This window comes from Propithecus coquereli, unplaced genomic scaffold (genome assembly GCF_000956105.1).
Source record: "Propithecus coquereli isolate 6110/MARCELLA unplaced genomic scaffold, Pcoq_1.0 Scaffold114, whole genome shotgun sequence".
Lineage (NCBI taxonomy): Eukaryota > Metazoa > Chordata > Mammalia > Primates > Indriidae > Propithecus > Propithecus coquereli.
Genome location: NW_012135414.1, coordinates 1,146,519 through 1,169,420, shown reverse-complemented (window position 1 = coordinate 1,169,420; position 22,902 = coordinate 1,146,519). Strand labels below are relative to the sequence as shown.

Genomic DNA, 22,902 nt, shown 5'->3' with positions numbered 1-22,902 from the left:
CCTTAAGACGTCAAATGAACAGGGTGCTTTGTTTCTCAGGAAATCTCTCCCAAGCCTAGCAGAACTAGTTCAGCATTGTTGACTCCCTTGTCAGTCATGGTCTCCCAGGTGGGTGCCCCTGAAGACAGCAGAAAAGCACACACTTCTAGGGGTGGACATGCAGAGGACCCCGTGACCAGAATAGCTACAAATCTGGCCACCACTCCCTCCCTAGCTGTTTGAAATAGGGGAAGAGTGAGAAGTAGCCTCCAAGGGAGGCAGGGCTGGGAGAGAGCTGTGGACCCTCTTACACAGTGGCATTTGCAAGGCAGGTACGTAGAAGCTACGTCCATTGAATGCAGTGGCAGCTTTACCTTCACATGGAAAATAAAACTGGATGCTGGGATGGCTCAGGCTTTCTGGGGGTGAGGGGTGGGGAATGCAGTGGCAGGAGATTGTCCCACGCTTAGTGAGCTGTCACTGACGAGTGCAGCGAGGAGTCAGGGAGTGCTCCCAAAGAGAAGCCCCTGGAGCACTGGAAAGGGCTAAGGGTGAGGAGGGAGTAGGCAGACAGGCAGCAAAACACGCAGCCTGCGAGGCCCTGAAACGGAGAAGGAAAGACTCCTGACTCCCCTTTGCCTCTCTTCTCGCAGATCCTCAGTGCTGTCGCTGGCAGAGCCCTACAAGACTGTGGTGGAAAGAGACAAGCCCTCCTCTTACCATCCGGAGACCCGGGCTCTCCTCCCATCTCTATCTCAAAGTCACTTTCCTCTGCACTCCCCATCTGGGCATCAGTGTCTGCCCCTGCCTCAGGGTAGAGTCAGGCCTTGAGGAGCGTAGGAGACCACAGATGTGAAAGCACCTTAGAGGCACGGCCAGCCGGGCCACAGCTTTGGACCAGGACACTCAAGAGGCCCTGAGGCTAGCATGGCCGCAGCAGCCGGCACTCAGAACCTGCGCGTGGCACGACTGCAGGCAGGGAGCATCAGCAGACGGGTGATTTCCTAGGCGCTCACCCTCTAGCCCCGCAAGGCCTTTGCCACATCTCTAACCACTGCTCTATTTGCCTCTTAGGTTTCTTTCACATAGCTTACTTTCTGACTTAAATAAATTTATTTTATAAGGCAATTGTAGTTCCCTACTATAAGGGTTGGAGGGGGGTATCAAGCGGAGTTTCACAAAGTTCACAAACCTACTGGTTTGGTCTGTTATTTATATTTTTCAAATACATTAAAATAGATTCATCACAAAATAATTTTCATCCTTACATTATGAAGGACATAAACCCGTGCTCTGGAAATGGGTTATGCTTGCCCCACAAGGCATTTTTCTATTGCAATCAGTTGCCTCCATTTAAAAATATAGAGATTTCACATACACGAACATATATACATACGTACACAAAAGTCCTGGCTTCTGGCTTGTCTTGAAGAATGGAAAAAGTCGGCACCTGTCTTATGCCTGGCCTGCTTCCTTCCTTACCATACCCGCCTGGCCCCAGGTAAGGCATTAGAGTTTGTGAGCCCCATGGACAACCTGAAGTTATCTTGCAACCCACCAATTCTATGTGCTCCCTACACTAGGAAACCTGTGGGCCCCCAAAGCCTGACCAGGGGTTTGGCCACAGTTCCCCCTGCCGAGCAGGCCAACTGCCTGTCATGTTGCTTTGTCACGGAAATCCTACACCGAGCCAGAAGAGAGAACTCACAAGACACACTGGAGCCCCTCGTACTCCAGAAAAAGAACAGGAGTTATTCCCCCACAAACCCACCACGAACATTTCTAGCTCCTCAGCAAACTTATCCAGGCGGCCCAGACTCCCAAGTGCATGTCAGAATCCCAGCCCAGACAGGAGGAGCCCCACTAGAAGAGAGGCTGAGAACTGTGTGCCTGATTCCCCTCAATTCCCTCTGCACCCTGCATGATGCCTGCATGAAACCTCCGCGAAGGTTTGCAGTTTATGAGACAGCCGGACGCAAAACGTCAACATGATGTACATGGTGATTCTGTGCGTTTGAGCCATCACGGAAGGAACAACTGCCAGGACCAGAGGGGATCTCAGAGACATTCTAGTCTGACCACCTCTTTCTGCCAGGGGTAAGTGTGCCCTGTGCCCAGACAGGCTCTGCACTGATGACGGACAGTAGGGTATAACCTTGGAGAAATGGGAACTGTTCAAGTTTTCAGTCTGCTGGCTTCTCCTTTCTCTGCAGAGTTTAAAGAACAATCATTTCTGTTCATGTCACAACTGCATCCTTGACTCTGGGTTTAAATGGAGTTGCGAATGCACCATCTACAATAGAAAACTTTCCTCCAGACATTTATTTTTAAAGCTCAGAGAGCGCCCTTTGATGTATCTTGGCTCAGACTGGAGAGGAGAGGGAGCCACTGTGGCCCCCAGGAAGATCCTGTGCCTGGCACCCAGGGTTTTCTCTGGTTCTTTCTCTCCATGTGTGAGATTCAGTGGAGTTGAGGAGAGGACAATCCCCTACCTCTAGAGCATCTTAGCATCCTGGACAACACCCTTGGGGACTGAAGACCTGCATCAGAACCACCAGGGCCCCGGGCTCTTACAGAGAGGAAGAATCTTGTCAAGGTCCCACTTCAAGCTTGCGGCAGAGCTGGAACACGAAGCCGAGTCTCCCAACTCCAAGGCAGGGCTCCGTTCCCCTCACTCACTGGCTCAACCCCTGCCCAAACTAGAGGCAGGATTTTGTTCCTGGGAACCTCTGAGATGAGCCAGTGCTCAGACTTTGAGCCCAGGCTTGCAGGGACAGTGGCATTTATGAGGGCCTAGTCAGGACGATTCACTGCAAAGTGCTCCATACGTATAGGTGGGCAGTGAAAGAAGGGATAGAAATCACTCTGGGCTCAGAAGAGTCTCAAGCAGCCTGGCTGTTGGCATGGCCCCCTCTCTCTGGGCCTAGGACTCCTATCCACTTTGGAGAGAAGGGAAAGGTAACAGAAACCCAACAGGCCTTGTGAGCAACCCCTCCTGTCCAATAAGCCCTAAAGGGACTTGGCGAAAGCAGAGACCAGATTTCAGGGAAGGCACACACAGAACCTCCAGGACCCCCACTGCCCCCAGATCCCTAGCCACCCACAGGCACCAGCGGCTCACCTGTTGATGGAACTGACGCTAGGCACCGTGTCATTGTCACACACCCGCTCCGCCAGCAGCCGGTCCCTTATCTCCCAGGCAAACATGGTAGGATTTTGGCGTTTATACTCAGCGATTTTTTCCACCACTTTGGGTGTGGCGACCTTTGGTTTGGATCCTCCAATTACCCCAGGCTTGATGCTTCCCGTCTCATAATACCTAGGACCCAAGGAGAAAGGAGCTTAGCCATGGGGAACCAGCGAAATGAATGTTGGCAACAAAATAATGGGCTATTCTCTCTAGGAAACATGCAGATCTGATTGTTCCAGTACAGCAGCCACCAGCCATATGTGGCTTTTGAACGTCTGACATGTGGGTAGTCTGGGCACAGTGGCTCACACCTGTAATCCCAGCACTCTGGGAGGCCAAGGCAGGAGGATCACTTGAGGCCAGGAGTTCAAGACTAGCCTGAGCAAGATCAAGGCCCTGTCTCTACAAAAAAATAGACAAAATTAGCGGGGTGTGGCACACACCCATAGTCCCAGCTACTTGGGAGGCTGAGGCAGGAGGATCACTTGAACCTAGAAGTCTGAGGTTGCCGTGAGCTATGATGATGCCACCGTACTCTAGCCCAGGTGACAGAGTGAGACCCTGTCTCAAAAAAAATAAAATGTGGCTAGTCTGAATCAAGATGTGCTATAAACATAAAACACACAAGATTTTTAAAACTTAGTACCAAAAAAAGAATATAAAATATCTCATTAATAATTTTTATATTGGTTATATATTGAAATGATAATTTTTAGATACTGGGTTAAATAAAATATATAATTAAAATTAATCGTACCTATTTCTTTGTACTTTTCTTAATGTAACAGTAAAACTAGAAAACTTTAAATTGCATATATGGCTCACATTATATTGGTGTCAGACGGTGCTGACAGGAGGCTATGCATTAACAAAATTCTTTCACATTCATATACCAGTTTATAGTCCACAGAAAATTTGCAAGTCAGTTTTCCCATTTGATCTTCAACAGTGCTAAAGCATATAAATTGTTTTGAATGAATGAATGAAGGAATGAACAAATAAATGAATAGGTCCCCATCTACAGGTCTAAAACTGAGATTCATAGAGCGTGGACAGCTTCCCTAGGGTCACACGAGACCAAGTGGCCAAGCCAGGACTGTGGCCCAGCCTCTTGAACTAAAATTTTCCCAGCAAGGTGGCTTATACTTTGATTTGCCGGTTTTCCCATTCCATAGCAGAAACCCCAGCATTCTGTGAAACTGCCCCCTAAAATGTAACTTATTTTTCCCTAAGAGAAAAATAAAAACCCTGGTGTAAAATCAAAAGGAGTGTTGGATTCCAGAATTAACTGGAAATGTGTGTTGTAAGTCAAAACCCAAGCAATCAGAAAAACCAACCACAAGTCGTGGCAGCTCTTCCAGGGATCTCCCCTGAGGTAAATGGCTGTTTCTAAGGACATTTCCATGCTATCAGCTTTTCCTCGTTAACGAAAATAGGATGTCAGGGTTTTACAGTAAAACCGAGACCAGGGAGAAGAGTGCCATGAAAGATCATTTCAGCGGGAAAAAATGACTTGATTCCTTTTTTGAATCTGAGCTGTCCCTGGATGTCTCTCTCAATATTTACAGAGGAATTCTTGATTTCCTCTTCCAAAGGAGATTATGTTGCAGTTGAATTTTTTTTTTTTAACCAAAAAGACATTTTAGAAATGACTGGTAATTTTCAAACCTAACAAGAATGTATAATAGGTAAGGGAATGAGGTGATTCCGAGACAGGTGGGAAATGTTACCCAGGAACAACAATTGGTCACATTTACAGAGATGCTGAAATCCTCAGTCTACGTAAGTCTGGCCAAGTTAGTGAAGACTCTAGAAAAGATTAAATAATTTGGGAGCAGTGATGTGGAAGTGAAAATTCTATTTTTCATTGAGAAGAGTGAGTCACTAACAAATTTTGACCACAAGGCAAAACTCAACCTATCCTCCCTCTTTCTAACATATTGCTTTCAGCAATTTTTCTGTAATTGCTGAAAAATTTATTACTCACAAATAGCTCTTTTAAAATATCCAAGAAAATACTTTGTTGCCAGAAGCCTAGAAAAGTACTTAAATCAGGGCACACCGCAATCTCTGCAGCCTCCAATTGTTCTATCAATTTTATAATAGAAAGTCGATTTTTACTATAACACAACTCATTATTAGGCACAGCACTCTAAAGTATACAGAACACTTCCTCAAATTATCTTGATCCTCCCAATAATCCTGTGAGGCCACAGAGCCTTATAGAAGGGAAAATAAATGATCAGAAAACTAAGTGACTTGCCCAACTCCCTTCTGTAGGTTAGAGGCAGCCCCAGCTTTCCCATCTGACTCTGAGCAAACTGCTGCTTCGGTTATAAAACTTAAAACAGTGATACTAATGATCCCTCGCAACTGCAGAGAGCTGTACTCTTCACCAGGCATTTTCATATGCATTTTTTCATTCCGTCTGCCACTCAATCAAGTCACCAAGTGTCTGTGAGGGCAGACACAATCTCAAGGAAGGGGTTACAGACACATGGACGACCCTGAGCTGGATACCCAAAACATGTTAGTTGAATGCGACATTCACACTGCAGCTCTGAAAGGGCAGCAGGATGAAGCCCCCGCCTCCAGCCCTCACTTACATGTTTGGTGGGTGACAGCACCCAGGCCTCTCTGCCCATCCCACCTGAGCAGCGCCAACCGGGAGAGGCTCTGATTTGGGCGTGAGAGGTCTCTGTCTTCCTTTTGACTGACACATGGGCCAGGCACTTTGAAGGCAACCCTGACACTCCTGAAACCCCAACTCGAAACTGTGTCACGTGAGGATTCAGATTTAATAACTATCCTTTCATCTCAGCAAAACAGCCGTGCAGCCCTTTGGCTTACAGACAAAAGACGAACAGCACCCACCAACACACGGCATCCTTCGGTGCAAAGAGCATTTTAGTTTAGCAGTCAAGAGGTGCAGGTGCCAGTCAGTGGCTCTGACACTAACTCGCTGTGTGATCTTGGCCAACTCAGTTGGCCTCTCTAGGCCTCAGTTATCCCATTTATATAACAGAGGGAGGATGTTTACCCTGCTTGCTTTGCAGGGCTATTGTGAAGACAGAAATATAGAAGGTTAAGAAAAAGCTCTGCAGAACAGAAAATAAAGAGCACGTGTTGAGGATTAAAACCCCCTGAGTGTTTATTATTACCGCGTAACATACCACCCAATTCCAAATGACCTGAACCTCCCAACCAGACTCCAGTGAAAAAAGAAAACAGCTGAGCTCCGGGTGGATTTAACTCGGCCTCACATGCCACCGAGCTGCATCTCTCAAGCCCCTCCGAAGCTTTGGGCTCTGTGGACTGAATGCCCACACTCCTGGCAGACCGCCCACCTTCCTGAGATGACGGTGGTCCCTGCCTACCCCAGGGACTTTGCCTGCCTTGCCACACAGCCTCTGAAAACCACAGCCACCACACACCACATGCTCTCTGCAATCTGTCACCTCCTGTACACCCATCAAATTCTTCAGTGACCAAAAAAAAAAAAAATCTGCGGATCGAACAGCCCCAGTTCAGAAATTCCCAGTCACTCTGTTTTAGGGCTGAACTTGTTTCTTAAAAGGCAGTTCTAATTAGAGTGACATTTTGTCCACTGTGGTTCTTAGTTATGAAAATAATGAGCTATGAAATTCCAATTTATTGTTGACAACTTAAACGGCCAGGCACCGGAGCGGCACGTAACTTCCGAGTGCCATTCTACCTAGTGACAAATCTATTCTGGGCTGCGGAAGGCTGCCAGCTGGGTTTGGAAGGGTCCCTGTTCCCCTCTGTCTCCATGAGAGATTTGGAGGTCTCCAGAGCACCAGAACACCCAGCATTTGGATGTCCCCTCGGAAAAAGTCTCAGTATCCTGCCCTGAGAAGATTTCAAATAGCGAGCAAAATGTCGGCTCAGCAAAGATGTCTCAGCAAAAACAAAGGAAGGGCCTTCTTTCTCTCTCCCTCTCCCTCGGTACAATAAAGAGGCTCCACAAAAAGATATCTAAGAGCCATTCAGCTCTAGAAGTCTGATGCTGAGATACTCTAAAATATTTTTCTCTTCTCTCTTTCTCCCTCCTTCCACCTTATTTGTCTTCATTTTTCTATCTCTATTTCTCTTTTAAAAATCATTTTCTTTTCTCTTTCATTTCTTCTCTCTTTTCTCCATCCTCTCTCTTTTACTTTTCTTCTTCTACTCTCTCATCCTCTGTCTAAAACAACTGTCGAACAAGAACACTACGTTGATGTCCTGTGTTCCTCCCTTCCCTGTGTCTGGGGCTTCTTTGCTTGCCGTCTGCTAAGCAGGAGTGGAGACCGCAGCCCGCACAGCTGAAGGGACCTGCACCCGGCCACAGAATACGGAATAAAAGCAGGGATCGAGGTCCCTAAAGGAACTGCCAGACCCCTGGCCCTGAAACTTCTTCCCTTGGCCTCTAGTAAGGTTATTAGAAACTGTTGCTCCCTCCATCTGGAGAATTTCCTGAATTCCCGCAGATGGAAGGAAAAGTGCAAGCAGAAAGTCACAGTGTCACGGATACACTTGAAAATATTTATTTTCTATTCAGGCATCTGTTCTCAAACCGTAATGCAAGCTACAGGACACAGGTTGTTTTCTGACCCAGGGAAAGACATAGAAAGAAAGCATGGAGCAGCTAAACCCGAGAAATGCTCCTGCCTGCCAGGGCAGACCTATGACAACATCACACGCCTGGAAACAAACCCGTGGCTTTGTGTTGGGAGGTGGTGAGACAAGGATGGTCTAGGCGTCCTTTAGGCCTCCCTAGGTTTGTTTCCTCATTTTAAAACACGCTTCGCTGGATCATGCTGAGGTTATTGAGAAAATAAATGAGAGTGCTAAAAGCCCTCTGGGAGAATCGTCATTGTTAGTATTTTGCTTGCAGCAAATCGCCGGGTCAAGTGGCAACTTTCAAATGTCAGATTTGAGAGTTAGTGTTTGGTTTTTTTTTTTCTCCTCCCTAATTTAATGTATACTTAGGATGCCTGTCACTATGAAGGAAACAAAATGTAGAGAAGGAAAATACTGCAGCCCAACATAATAAGGTTGCTAATAGCCAGCCCAAAACTAAAGATGACAGCTGACTTTTAAAAGTGGAATGTGGTTTTTGAAAACATTGAAATGAAACATTGAACTCTGGTTGTGTGATATTATAATTTAAAGATTTTCCACCCAGTCCTCGCTGACCTAAGATATGTAGGGGAAATTCCCAAGAGCCTCTTGCTCTTGAGTTCTTTAGAACAATTCACCAGGCTTTCAGAAAACATGCCGTCCCTCCTGACTAGGTCACCCCATTGCACATGTCACTTGATACAGGGGTTTCCCAGGGATACTTTGAATTGGATGGCCTCAAAAGGGCTTTGCAAACTCTAAAGTGCTATGCGTGTGGAGCAAAACGCCGCCATGATTCTCACTATAACACTGGCACATTTGACAGTTGCCGGGTCATGTTTTAGGTCTTTATTTGAAAGATCAAGGGAAGCCTGGAGCTCCTGCCTTTACCTGCCAAGAATTTTGCTGACACAACCATGGCTGACCCGAAGCTGCCTGGAGATGTCGCAGGGCCTGACACCTTGATGAGCAAGTTCCACTATCCTTTGGCGGACTACATCCGGGAGTGGCCGTCCATTCACAAAAACCCCCCCAAGCTGATTCACTCCTCCATGTCCTGAAATAGATCAGAAACAAAAGGAAAGGGAAAGAGGGGTTAGAACGAGTCACATAGTAGAAGCACCGCTGTGAGCACCCAGTGCCCCTCTGATCGCAAATGGCTGGCAGGCTGGAACTCTTGTGCCTGGAGTCCTCTTGTGCAGACTACACAAGGACCCCAGATTGCTTTTTAAAATTAATCTTAGCCTTTGTCCATCTGCAGCCAGTCAATTGAGCTATTGACAGCAAGCATCCCCATACTAGGTTTCCTTTAGTTATTAGCATTTATTTTCCTTATAATTTTTTTAACAATGAAATGTGTGAAGACCCCAATCTATACTAAAGGGGCATAACTTATTACATGATTCTGAGGTCTAAGGAAAATCCTGGGGAGAAAATATGTTTTAGAAAACATAAAATTTAAAGAGAAAAAAAGGAAACTGTTTTCCTTTTAACAAATATCTTTAAAAGTGAAAGGGACCACTCCAATAAACCTGTATCTCAGAAAAAGATATTTTTAATCATAAATCTAATGCAAGAGCGAAGGACTTTAAAAAAATTTTTTTAGACAGCCTGTGCAGAGTACTGAGGAAAAAACCCAACCACTGCCCTTGTTAAAAACCCTTCCTTTAAGAAGGTAAGGCTGACATGTAGACTTGACCACTGTACCTGCTCAGAGCACACAAAAGAAATGTATCATAGGATCTTCTACACACAGCACACTCCACTCCACAGCATCAGATTTGTTATAAAGGAGTTTCCCTGGAATTTCTGGAGTGTTTTACGATTGACAAACAGCTTTAATTTGGTTTGGGGGAAATAAAGAAGCCAAAGAAATCTTCGAGTCCCCGGTTTTACAAGAGCCCTGGGATAGATTTTAAGGAAATGAAGTGTGGAAAAGTGCCTCCTCCACCTATATGCTCCCTTTTCTTACATCGAGGTCCATCTGGAGGGAAACAGGGACCCAAGGAAAATGAAGACCAAGTAAAACCACTAGCAAACATAGAGTGATCCAATGTAGCAACATCATTGACCTTACAGCTATCAATCAGCCACTAACTGATATTGCTGAGTACTGGAACCAAAAGCCAAGTCCAAGCATGTATTGATGCTGCTGGCGGCTCAGAGGCCAAGGAAGGAGAAACCTCCTCCTAAACCAGGACTGGGCTGGGACTGGACTGTACAAGGGATGCCAAGGCATGTCATAGGTCACACACTCAAATACACTCCAACTCTAAGACATTAAATAGCTGACTCATCTCAGCTGTTTCCCCCAGTACTCAGCTACTACTCACCTTCATGAACAACATATGATACGGAGGGGGCAGAAACAACCAGAACATAACCTATTTCCTAAAACCTGTCCAAGCAATCCACTGAAGTTTCCCATGAATGTTTTCCCAAATTTCTAAGTTTAGGCTTATGTCAAGGAAAAACATAATTTTACAGATAACTGCAGTACTTAGTTCAGTTCTAAGCTGAATTTCTCTCAGATTTTCAAAATAAGCTTTAATCAGTTTTGATTGTTCTACAACACTCTAGACATAAGAAAAAGGAAAATCATTCCAAACAAGATTTTGCAGTCATGAACACAACTGCATAATTTACCTAAAACAGAAAGACTGCAGTTACCCTCATCAAGAGCTTTGTTCTGGGGCTGGGAACATCTAATAAAAAAGGGTTATACAAATCTTCCAGGAGCAGACTGGATTTAAGTAAAAGAAAGTAAATTGAAAATTGTTATGAGCTCATCTGGAAGGACAAGGGGGAAAGAAGGCTAAGACACCTAGCACAGTTTTGAGATAACCTGGGAATCCAGGTATTGTGGCCCATCTGCAATAGCCTCTTCCCTATATCACTGGCAGTTGAGACTTTCTGCCTAAAACACAGTGGTAACTTTCAGAGGACTTAAATTCCAAAAGTAATCCTGCAGGATATTTATGAGCTTTGGGGGCTATTTTGCATCATAGGAAAAACCCCAAGGGTCTCCTAGAGCCTTGTCTTTGTAGGTGGCAATAGCCCCCAAACCCTCTATCCTTGACCACAAAGGCTGAATAGCTAATGCTCTTCCAGAGACTGATCTATAGGTTCACAGCTGACACCAGACCCAGGGTGACCTCAGAGCCTCTTACCCGCCTTAATTTCCTGGAAAGGCTCCCAACCCCACGTGGCCCTCTCTGCCTTGGTCACAGTCCTACCCAATAGAGCTCTTTGAAGGTAATGGTGAGAAGAATTACAACTGTGGTCTGAGGAAGGCCACTTATTCTGGGATTGGGAGGAAGTAAAGCCCAAAGTCTTAGAGAAGGGAGGCATGGGGAAAGAAAAGAGGAAAAAAGAGGTGTGTGGAGAATGGTGCAAGGGTGGGGACTAAATGAGACAGACAGCAAGGAGAGTGCCTGGAAAGGAAACAGCAGGCTAGGCAGGCAGAGGAGAAGAAAAAGGAATGGAGAAGCTAGAATGGGCCAAGAAAAGAAAGGTGAACGTGGTACACATTAGGAGGCAAAAAGAAGAGAAAATGGAAGGAGCCCAGGAAGGGAGCTTCCAGAGGATAGGGGACTCCTGTAGAGGGGATTTTTGTTTTCTGGGACCCCAGCTCCAGTCCTGCTTAGGTTCTCCTTGAAGAACCTAAGTCCCAGCCCCTACTTCCCGTGGACCCCAATTAGGTGAGCGCTCATCCCATGGAAGGGTGCCTGGAGAAGACTGGACTCAGCTACACTTTTCAAGGCCAGCAGAATTTAGAGAGACTGACACAGAGACAGTTGCAAATGAATCAGATGAAGACCGGAAACGGGAAACAGATGGACAGATACATGGGAAACAGACCAGCCCCACAGGGCAGACTAAGCAGGGTTTAGTGGGGGATGGGGAGAGAAAGATTGAATTGCAGATGCCCCTGGGGCCTTTATGGCTCTGGTCTGGAAGGGGCTGGCCTCCATAGATGCTCCTCAGGCTCTGATATGAACATGCTACCCACCAGGGGCCCTGCCCATACCCCAAAGACCATAGCTGGGCTTAGGGTCTTGGGGGATGGCTCTTTGCTGACTCAGCCACAGATTGAACTCCAGGACCCACAGGATCATTGAAATTCCTCCTAAGATGCACCAGAGAAAAAGAATGAAGGGGCACACAGACACGCAAACAGGAGTGCAGGGAAAGGGCAGGGATGAAATCTCCCTAATGGACTCTCCAATGGATAGACAGGTGTTGGCACACATGGACAGTCAGGCCGTGGACACAGATATGGTTGGACTAGACAGAGAGAGAGCTTTGCACATGTGTACTCACTTACATAGTCCACTACCCTCTCTCTGGAATCTGAGTACTTCTCTCTCTCCTTCCATCATGAATCCTCAGAAGTATCGTTTTTATGCCTTTGTCAAAAAGTCTGGGAGACCCAAGAACCAGCCATGGCTTTGCCCATGTGAACTTCCTATTAATCCTTTTGTCTCTCTAACCTCAGTATCATATTCTGTAAAATGGGTATAGCTAAAGATTCAGGCAACACTCAGGTAGGACACTGGCTGCAAAAGTGCTTTGTAACTGGTAAAGACACCTAGGGGAGGGAAACATCTCAGGAGGGGGGCAGGAGGACATGGAGGATAAGAATGATAAGCCTTGACTAGGGGGTGGGGGCACCTCAGAACCCAGGAGCCCATTCTTGGTAGTGCCTGCCCCTCCCCATAGAAGCTGTCCTGCTTCGAAGCGGTGGGGAGGGGGTAGAGGCGGGGAGAGGTGACAGGAAAAAACTGACCAGGGCCAGGAAAGATGAGGAGGTGGGACTTGGTCTGAGCCCCTACTATCCCAGCCACCTCCCAGGATCTACTGTACCCCCCATCTCCATTGCCAGCAAGTTGGGGCCCCCAGAGCAGGCCTACATTATGCAAGCAAACGGCTTTGGGCATCAGAACCGAGAGTGCTTCCAGATATGCCAAGGGCTCAAGGCTCCTACCAGCTCTGGAGCTAGGCTGGCTGGGGCCCAGCCCCCACTATGCTGCCAGGGAGATTGAAAATGGGAGGGAGCACTTCCCGAGGAGGGGGCAGATTGAAGGCCTGGACAAGGAGGCACAGACGTTAGCAGTTGGCTAACCTGCACCTGGAAGAAGCTGCCTTCTCCACGCTGATACACAGCCCAGAGACCTCTGGATCCGATGCTATCCCCCCAAGGGCCAGGGCATGACCTCTGGGCTGCAGAGCTCTGGGCAGAAGGAGGCAGTGAGAGCTTGTGGATTCCTGCTGGCGAGGAAAGAAGTGCAGGGGCTGCTCCTCACCATCTTGTCTTCCCACTCACTCTTGGATGAGCCAAGGGCTTGCCCACATCTCAGAGTATTGCCCCAATTCGTTTGTTTTGGGGCACGCTCCACAAGATCAGAGCCTCCCCAGACCTGGGCTCCAGACCAGCAGGAAAAGGCTGGGGAGGGTGCTGGGGTCACCATGGACTGGAAACCGTTTGGGTACAGGCCCCAAAAGGTGAGGAATCGTTTGGGCTGGGACCAGAGCAAGTGCCTTCTCTGCACAAATCTCCCCATCGCTTTGGTGGATTACTTCGGACTCGGGAAATTGACACAATGAGAAACTGACCTGCCCGCAGCCAGCCCAGCTGCCTAGACCAGTCTTTCTCTGCTTGCCGGGCCATTCAGCCCTTCGTGGCAGACACGGACATACACGCCGGGAAGCTTGCCTTCTCTCCAGCCGGGTCTCTGCAGCCTTTGTTAAATAGGGGACCCATGGCTGGGGAAGCTGGATTCCGGGCTGCCCAGGGGAAACCAGGCTTGGGGAGGGCTCCCGGCTCCGGAGCAACTCCCTGACCTGCAGCCCGCAGAGAATCGAGCTGGTCACCCGACTGGAGGCTGCCAAAGCCTGGCGCCTTCCTCCGGTCCGGCTCTGCAGCGAGCAGAAGGGAAACGCGATTCGTTACACTTGGAATTTCCTTGAAATCTCCGAATCTAATCCGGCGTTAACTCACCGTGAGAGGAGCGCTCATCTCACAGGAGGCTGTGCTAATGGGTGAACTGGCAGGATCCCCGCGGGTAAGGCAGCCGGGTGGGCCTTGCCCTCGCCCGAAATGACCCTTCCCGTCTCCTACACACGCGGCGTCTTTCAGAAGGCGGGGGCGCCTGTGTGGTGACTAATTGGCTTCTTTCTTTCTTTCTTTCTTTCCTTTTTTTTTTTTTTTTTAAGGGGAGAAGCCATGACGAGGCAGGCGTCCTGCAGAGAAGGACCCGATGGGGTCTTTAAGGGTCTCTGTATGAACCGGCCAGCTCCTAATCAGAAGCTTAACTCAGGGACCGCTACTTCGTTGATTTTTCAAATCCCCCTCCTCAACTCCAAGACGTCTTTGGAGCCCTGGACCCGGTGTCCTAGCTTAGCACTCAACCTCTCCCTACACACATACAGGCACTGGCCAGGGCCTCACTTTCCCTCAAAGCGCCAGTCTTGATCAGCCCCGTGGCTAAAAAAAGGCGCCATCGGGGTTGGGGCGTGGGGCGCTGTCTGAGACTCAGACTGACCTCTCCCTACAACTTCGTGCCCTCCAACTAGCCCTGCCCAGAGCCCCCTACGGGTGCAAGCCAGGGTTCTCCGAATGCGCTGAAATGTCGCTGCCAGAGACCCTGAAAGGCTGCAGTTTGCAACCTACAATACGCGTTGCCGGAGGCGGGATTCCCGGACCAGGTGCTCCGGCCTGGGTGGCCAAGCGCGTTGTTCCACGTTCCCTGCCTGGGAGCCCTGCACTTTGCAAAGTTCGCTGAGAGGCTACAGAGATCCCAGGGTCCCCCCGGCCTTAGTACCTGCCCCACGGTCCGGCACCCCCAACCCGGTCCCGGCCGGAGAGTGAGAGAAGCGAGCTCGCCGCCTACTTACTATGCATGGATGCAAACGGGTCGTGCTTACAGTGTATTTCCATCGGGGCGCTCCAGACTGCAGGCCGGCCCACGCCGCCGCCTCCCGGCGCCAAGGGGCTGCCCAGGGCGGCTAGGGAGCCGCGCCACCAGGCCGGGCACCGTACGAGCTGGGCTCAGAAATCACTGCTGGAGCTTCAGGGTCTCTCTCAGAGTCTCCCAGCTGGAGACCGCCGGGAGCTGCGCAGAGAGGCGGGAAACGGCGCTAGCGCAGTCCAGCGGGGAGCCGGCGCCCGGCGCCCAACTCCGGCTGGCTTCTCTCCCTGGCTGGCTCAAGCGGCGGCTCCGGGCCCAGCCCAGGGTAGCTGAGGCCAAGGCGCCCGTGGCTTGCGGAGCATAGCATAGGGGCCCGCCTCCAGGACGGCTAGGATCCCCCGCTTGGGTTAGGAGCGCCTCTGAGGACGCCACCGGAACACACGGCCCTTGGCTTCACTCAGGGGGCAGCGAGACCGGGATCTGCCAGGCTGGTTCCGCGGCCTCGCTGCCTCCAGGGTCCCTCCTCGACCCCTCGGGCTCCGCCAGATCCTTTCTCTTCCTGCTTCTCTGAGTCTCTCCGGCTCGGACTTGCCCACTCAGCCTCTCTCCGACTGGCTTTCCGACGTCTGGGACGAAGTTGCAAAGAACTTCCTCTCCGGCAGCGGAGGGGTCCTAGCTGGTTCGGAGATGCTTCCGCCACTGACGTTGGGGCCGAGACTCCGGAGTCTCCAGGAGCTGGCAGCCTTCAAAACCCGGGACGCGCTGCCTTCAAAGTTCCCGCGGCCCCCATTGCTTCCCCATCGCTGGGACCAGGAATGGGGACAACAGCGACCGGCTCCTCCTCGCCTGGGTATCTGACTCACGCCTACCAACTCTTCGAGCCCCGCTGCCCTCCCTCGGCCGTCTGGTTCGACTGTCTTTCAGCTGCCTCTTCCGGGACGGCCGCCGCGCCTGCCCCAGGCGTGGAGCGAGGCACTGAGGAGAGAGTGGAGGGTCCCCGCCACTAAGGCCGCCGGGGCTTCCGGGGCTGAGACCGAGCCGCTGCCGGCTTTGACTGCCGGCCCTGCTACTGCAGCTGCCGCTGGCGCTAGCCCTCCGCCTGCTCGGCGCGCACAGTGCGCCACCGCGCCGCCCCGGAGCCGCTTTCAGGACCCGCTGCGTGTGGACAGCGCCGCCCGGGGCTCAGCCTCCCTCCGGGCGGGGGCGGAGGCGGGGCGGGGGCTAACATGCCAATCACGCTCCATCAAGCCAATCAGAACGGCGGTAGACGGCCCTGGCCCGAAACACCGCCCCATTGGCTAAGCAACCCACGGGCTCCGCCTGATTAGCGGACACCTGGGCAATGGGAGAGAATAGGGGGCGGGGCCCAGGCGCCGGCGCCACGTTCATTGACAAACGCGCTGGGTGAAGGCCTAGTGGATGGAGGATGTGAGGAGGGGGAAGTGGGCCCACGCAGTGCCTGGAGAGTCCCGCCACGGGTCCCACGGGGGCTCGACCTCCCCGCCGCGGCGTTGGGATCCTGGGACGCCCTGAGGGATTGGAGGCAGCCGAGGCAGGAGTGAGGGGTGAGGGTAGAGGAATAGTCTCCAGAAAAAAACAAAAAACCAAACAAACAAAAAAACAATGCATGTTGGAGAAAGACAAGGAGCGCAGTAGAGATCCGGTACCATCAGACTAGAGATGGGCTCTGAGTGTGCGTATCTGCCCATTCTGACCTCACTTAACCTCATCTGTAAAATGGGCAGAGTTGGGTTACCTAGTCTTTGATGAAGGCTCCTTCCACAGAAGTATTTCATAATTTTTATCAAGCACCTATTAAACCACTGCCGCCTCCACCTTGTCCACCCTCTTCCCTCACTCCTCCTTCACGCCCCCAGTTCTGCCTTAACCAAAGACAGAGATGTCGGGGGGAGGCGGGAGGGACATCTCTCACCCCTTTAAAGCTTGTAACCAGAACGCTCCTGGGGTGAGGGGCTGAGGCTTTGGACCAGGTTGCCCAAGCACAAAGCGGCAGGCCCTCTTTCCAGCCTCAGACCAGGAGCTGCCAGGCGCTTTGAGGGCTGGTGATGAGAGCAGCTGAAAGTTTCTGTTGGCAGGAGCAATTCCGCATTCGGTGCGAGGACTCTTGGGAACCAAATGAGCTAGCTGAGTGGCTTCCAGCGCTAACGAGGGTCCCTGAAGCGGGCGGGCGGGTGCGCGGGCGTATTGTATCTGCAAAGGTCGAGCAAAGCTGCGCCAGGCACGCTACAAAGACGCAGCTTCCAGCTGTCAGGAAAATCCGACCTTCCTCTTCCGAGGAAGTCCCTGTTGCTACTTAGACAAAATGGTTGGATTCCTAGCGGAACTCTCCTGACCCAGAAGGACTTTGACCAGCGAGTCTCCGTTTCTCGGGGGTGTAAGGCTCTGGGACCACGATCAAAGGAACTGGACCTTGAAAAGGAAGCCATTCTTCACCCGGGAGGCTACAGTTCTGAGAGCCCTACGGTGTGCCAGGGCCAAGCCCCGGTACCGGACACTGAGGATTCCCCTGCCCCAGCGGCTCCTGGGAGTGATGTGAAAACTCACCTTTGGGATTCATAAGTGATGATCGTTTGATATTAAATATAAATCCACCAAAACAAGGGCTCTGAGATGCCTGCTCCAAGACGGGGCTTGTAAGGAGGACATAGCACAGGCTGATCCTGGGAGGATTGCTGGATCATCCTCTCCCTTCATTTTCTGCCTCAGTTTCCCCTCCTCTCCCTTCTCTCAACCCCTACTCCACTTCTGACACCCCTACGCTGGAGCGGCCCTTGGACCCACTTTCTGTCCCGGTCCCAAAACCATCTGCCCCCGACCGGTAGACAAGTTTCCGGCGCTGACACCCGTCCCCACCCCCACCAGGGCACAGCTGCAGAAAACGGCCCCAGGCGGGCCTCAGGGGACCCTCGAGGCTGCGGCGTGCGCAGAGATGGGGTGACGGGCGTTTTCTCTCCTTTGTCTGGAACCCTGCCAGTCCGGATCTTCGCCCCCCTACCCCACCCCACCCCCGCCTTGGGGCAGGAAGATCGCAATAGTAGAGAGGGACCGCGATGGATTAGGGTTCCCGGATTCACTTCACCCAAAGGAGCCCAGTAGATCTGAAATGACTAGAATTCAGAGTCCCAGCCCAGACTAGACGTGGCCGCTCTGCCTACTCCTAGAGAGGTGGAAGGGTTTGTTGTTTGTTTCATTCCCAATAATTGCATTATAAGAGGCCGAAGGGTTTGGATGCCCTGAGAGACGCAGCCAGTGACACTTCCACTCCTAGCCCTGCACGTTTGTAGGCTGGGGCCTACAAACTCAAATTCTAGAGTCTTAGAGCTAAAAGGGCCCTGAGGCTATTTGCAAGGGCGGAGCCTGAGGCCCAGAGGCGGGATGAGACTTGTTCAAAGTCACACAGTAAGTCTCAGGTAGAAGAAAGGCTGTGAGCCAGAAACCTCTTTCTCAAAAGCGCCTCTCCAGAGCCACTCTCAGGATGGCAGGGCATTGGCGGGGGAGAGGGATGCTGCCAAATCAAAGAACCCGGCTAGTATATGCCCGCACAAGCCGGTTTTTCTTCCGACACCTGTGCTGTTTAGATAGAATTCTCGGGGCACTGCTAAGGTGGGATGCAACCGCAGATATTACCCCAACAGGAGTAGCTTGGATACCCCATTTCACACAGTAAGTGTTCGGCTTCAGGACAGTGTTCTGCTGCGTGTCATACACAGGGCCAGCCTTACCTGAGCATCGAGAGCAGTCCCCTCCCGCACACCCTGGTGCTCCGGGCAGAGGGAGTTTCCCTCTGAGTGCGGGTTGTTCACCACTGCCCGAAGGGGCCAGTCTCCGGGAACTTCCAATCCCAAGAGGTGCAACCAGACCTGATATCTTGGCTACCTAGTCCAGCCTTATAGGCCAACAAACAGAGGCTCAGAGAGGTTATGTGACTAGTCCAAGATTGCACAGCGATTCCCTGGCGGAAGCAAGCTACCGCGCCTCAGTCCTGCCTCTCTGAACAACAGCGAGGCGCAGTCTGGGTCCCGGAAAGACAAGCAGGAAGCTGGTCTTGCTGCCGCCCTGAATGCGGTCCAGCATTGTTACGCGCTGCAGTAGTGTGGTTTCTTTCTCCCAGTAGCAGGGCTTTGGGCCGGACCCTGTGCTAGATGCTGGGGGCTGAAGACCAGGAAAGGAAACCATATGGCAAGGAGCTGAATTTTTGTAAATCGAATTGCCTTCGAAAGTTTTGCTATTGAAAGAAAGCCCATTGAGAATAATATTTGAGAAACCAAAACACCTGAGAGCGTCCACTTGGGTCTTTGGTCAGAGACTTCCCTTCATTCGGGACACATCCCGCTTCCGGCTTCCCCTCTCTCACCTCCCAGCGCGCAATGCTACTGCAGCGTCAGGATAGGATGTTGGGGCTGCTATAGAGCTCTGTGGGCCTGAGATGGACTCCCGCAGCCCAAATCCAGCCCATTTCCCTGCTCTTGCTTCAGGCAAAGCAAGGCCTATAGGATTCAGACTGGTTGCTCAGTTCAGGGAAGATCAGAGATGCAGTGGCCATCTCTGTCCTAGCCCAGTGGGCTCTCTCTAACCCTCATTTGAAGAAGAAAAACAAAATATATCAGAGGAAAAGCAACTAACTAACCTGAGATTACACAGCAAGTCGGAGCACAGGGGATTCGATTCCTGCATGATTCCTGCACCTGGATCAAGAATCTGTTTGCGAGAGTTGTTGAAGAGGTGGAGAAGGTGGGCAGAGGAGAATTTAACCAGGTTTTTCAAGAACTGTGTAAACCTCCTTAATAGGGGTTTTTTACCAGCATGCTGGGATTACCTCTCTCTCCCAAACACTTAAGACATGCAGCTCCTTCTCCTAGGGCATCTGCTTCTCCCTGTGTGTAATGCTGAGAACAACCCCTGACTTGCAACCTCCTAAGGCTCTGTGAGATGAAGTTTTATGGATAGGGGATTCTTACTATCAGTCCATTGCAGGCTCATTCCAGAGCTGTAAGACTGGATGTCAATGCCCAGTGGGAAAGTGTTCAGCCTATCGAGGTCTTCCTGGCCTAGGGATCCAAGGGCTCCCATTGCAGGTAGCTTGCCCAGTATTAGCTTTTCTCCATCCATTCGTATTCCCTGCATAACTCTTTATGATCTCCTACAAGTCCCAGGACATACTCCCTCCCCATTATGCAAATGGAGAAACTTGAGGTTTGGGGAAGGAATGGAATATAGTTGTGAAGGAAGAAAAGAGAGGTCTAGTGGCCCATGAAAGGCCTAGAGTTGGGAGAGGGAAGAAACCCTTGCAGAAACCAGACCTGGCCCCCCCTCCTTTGAGTGCCAGTTTGGACAGCTTCTCAGCCCCCTGCTCTTTCCCAGCCCTGGCCCAGGCTGGTGCCCACAGGCAGAAGTACAATGTCACCTGAGCTGTTGTTCTTTCCTGGGCAGTCAGCCCTCACCCCAACATTTCGGTGAGGAGGGGGCGTGGCTCTCTAGATTTCAACCTCTGGCCAGCCTAGGACTCCCCCACCCCACCCCAAACCCCACCCAGTCCAGCTGCACTGAGGAATGAAATGCTTTATTGATTAAACGATTATTCAGGCAATTGAACTAATCAAAGAGCCCATCGACCGCCATGAATTACATTCTTTGTAGACAGCTTGTCGGGAGAGGCAGCCCCTGTGCAGACCCTCTCCCTGGCCCTCACACACCTCCAACCCATTCCCAACACACACACAATCCCTAGTCCCAGGTGCAGGTCCCTCTGAGAGTCCCATCTACTGAGGGACCCATCACCAGGGGAAAGGAGGGCCTTCTGGGATTGGGGTTGGAGAAGAGGGTGTTTCCAGACTCCTTTTTCTGAGCCCTCATCCTGGGAATGCTCTTCTGGCTTTCCTGCCTCTTAGATCTCTGCCCTCTCTTCTCTTCAGTCACAATTTCGGAAATACATCTATGCCCAAGAAGTTGTCCTGGGTTTGGGGTCTAGGTTTACATCTCTCTGCTCTTTGACTTGTATTTCGGGCTGGAGAAGAGGTGGGGGCTCACATATGGCACAGAGATGGGAGAAGGGGGTTCTTGCCAGGGCCAGGAGTGTGTTTGTGTGGGGGTTAGCACAGTGGCCTAGTGAGTGAAAGAGGCCTCCATACCTAACATGCCTCAGTGCAGACGGAGGCCTACTGCCCCTGCCACCTCCTCTCAGACATAAACACACCCTGCTACCCACTGCCTGGGCCTGTGGGAGGCATACCCAGCCCAGTGCCATATGTGACTGTGTGAATACAAGCAACAGAGATGAATGCCCAGACTGGGCACACACATTCACCCACTTGTGCTCTCCTCCATTGGAGCGGCACCCACAGGATAAAACCTGAGGACACTGTGTTTCTGTGTGCACACAGACAGACACACAAGTGTCAGAGGGTTGCCTAGTAAAAGCAGGGTAGGCTGAGAGTCCCTAGAAATGTCACAACTAGCCTGTAGACTGCCTGTTCTCACCTGCAAGGTTGTGCCTGCCATAGGAGACCTTTTTGTACAAATGGTAGGCTTGACAGTGCCCACAGAGCAAGGCAGTGCACACTGCACCCTGAGAGGTTACACACCCTGAATTCACACCTTCACTCCTGGTTCCATCTCCCAACAGAATGGGACTTGGGTCTGACCGTGCACATACTTAGCACCACAGACCTCCATAGGTCCCAGACCCATGTCTGTGCCTAGAGGCAGTCACCTTTGTGTTCATTGGTTTGTACACACTGGACAGCTGTTGACATCCAAAAATGGATAGGTCAATGTTACTCCTTCTTTCTCATTTCCAAAAACCTGGGATAGGACAGGTGAACACAGACCCTTAAAACAGTAGATGTACACTCAAGCATTATTCCATTTATATAAATGACACTCATAGACACACATTTTGAATACTCCAAAGAACATACACACAAATACTAACACGCACTGATACACTCATGGGTATAAAGATACACACAGGCACACAAACTTTTGGCTACAAACTCAGACATTTTGCAAATACGTATACAGGGACACACAAACTTATCGTCAGTCATGCACACACTGAGCCACTTACGTAAACACACAGACTCGAACTTTCAGACCCCCAGATAGAAACCAGCATAAGCATTCAGAAACAGAAAAACACAGGCAAACTCTCAGACACTTGGACTGATGCAGAAGTGTGTGAACAGATAGACGAAAAGACATACAAACACACGACAATCTCAGAAAATGCGGCGCACCCCCTCCTCCAGGGTCGCCCTGCGTGGGGGACCAGCGCCTGGCTGTGTCACTGAGTTAGTACGCCTGGAGCCCGTATCGCGGTCCTACCTGTCCTGCTGGTCCGAGGAGTCGGGTAATTTTTCTCTAAATCCATTTTGATTTTTCAGGACTTGATGGAATGGACAGGGATAAAAAAAGTTTCCACTTTTTTGTGCCTTTTTTTTTTTTTTTGGTGCCAGGGGCCGCTCACAGGTCGGAATAATTCAAGCCTTCCGCTCCCCCGCCGAGCTGGGGTAGCTGATCACTGAGCTGAAACTAAACGTTTTAGGTGGAAAAAAAGCGTCCGAAGGCACCGTGAAATGATTAAGGAACTAAAGAGCTTCTCGCCATGTGAGATCATGTCCTGTTCTCGCCAACATCACAAGATGTCCCCAGACACGCCGCGCCCCCAGCGCGCAGCCCAGCACTGCCAGCACGGAGCGGGGAACCGGTGTTGGCGCTGCGCGGCCCGGCCTGCTCAGCGTGCCAGACGTGGCGGGCCGGGCCGGGCCGGAGCAGAGCGGGAGGCCGGGAGAGCAGCAGTGCCGCCGCCGCGCCGCCCCAGACTTTTATAGGGGGTGGGGGGGAGGGAAGGAAGGCTTCAGACTGCGCCCGGCGCTAGCCCGCGCGCCTACGGGAAGGGGCAGACAGAAGCCGAGCCGGATCCCGGGCCTCGCGGCCGCACCCTCTACTAAACCCTGCGCCTGGGGGTCGCGGCCCTCTGCGCTGTGCGCAGGGCCGGTGACCCCTCCACCTGCACACCCCAGCGCGCAGGCGGTTTTTGTTTTAAAAGAAATTAACCACTCTTCCAAACAGGTGCTTTTAAAGGGGGTGCAAAGGCTAGTAGTGTTGCCAGGCACAGAAGGGACGTTTCAGTTTCCTCAGATTCACCCCTAGGGCGGCGCCCGCCCCCGGGGTTCCCAGCCA

The 22,902-nt window shown here is 51.1% G+C and overlaps 1 protein-coding gene across 9 annotated transcripts in view; it reads right to left on the bottom strand.

Moving 5' to 3' along the window:
- PAX5 (paired box 5) overlaps positions 1-22,270 on the bottom strand; it is a 177,665-nt gene extending 155,395 nt beyond the window's left edge. For 8 of the 9 annotated variants that reach the window (XM_012656063.1, XM_012656072.1, XM_012656081.1 and 5 more), the window contains exons 1-3: positions 22,045-22,270; positions 8,681-8,846; positions 3,101-3,298 (exon numbers count right to left, since the gene is read on the bottom strand). In XM_012656063.1, the coding sequence (XP_012511517.1) occupies positions 3,101-3,298; positions 8,681-8,846; positions 22,045-22,090 (410 nt within the window). In that variant the 5' untranslated portion in view covers positions 22,091-22,270. The remainder of the gene's footprint in view (positions 1-3,100; positions 3,299-8,680; positions 8,847-22,044) is intronic. The other variant, XM_012656126.1, reaches the window with a different exon arrangement.
- Between the last annotated feature and the right edge of the window lie 632 nt (positions 22,271-22,902).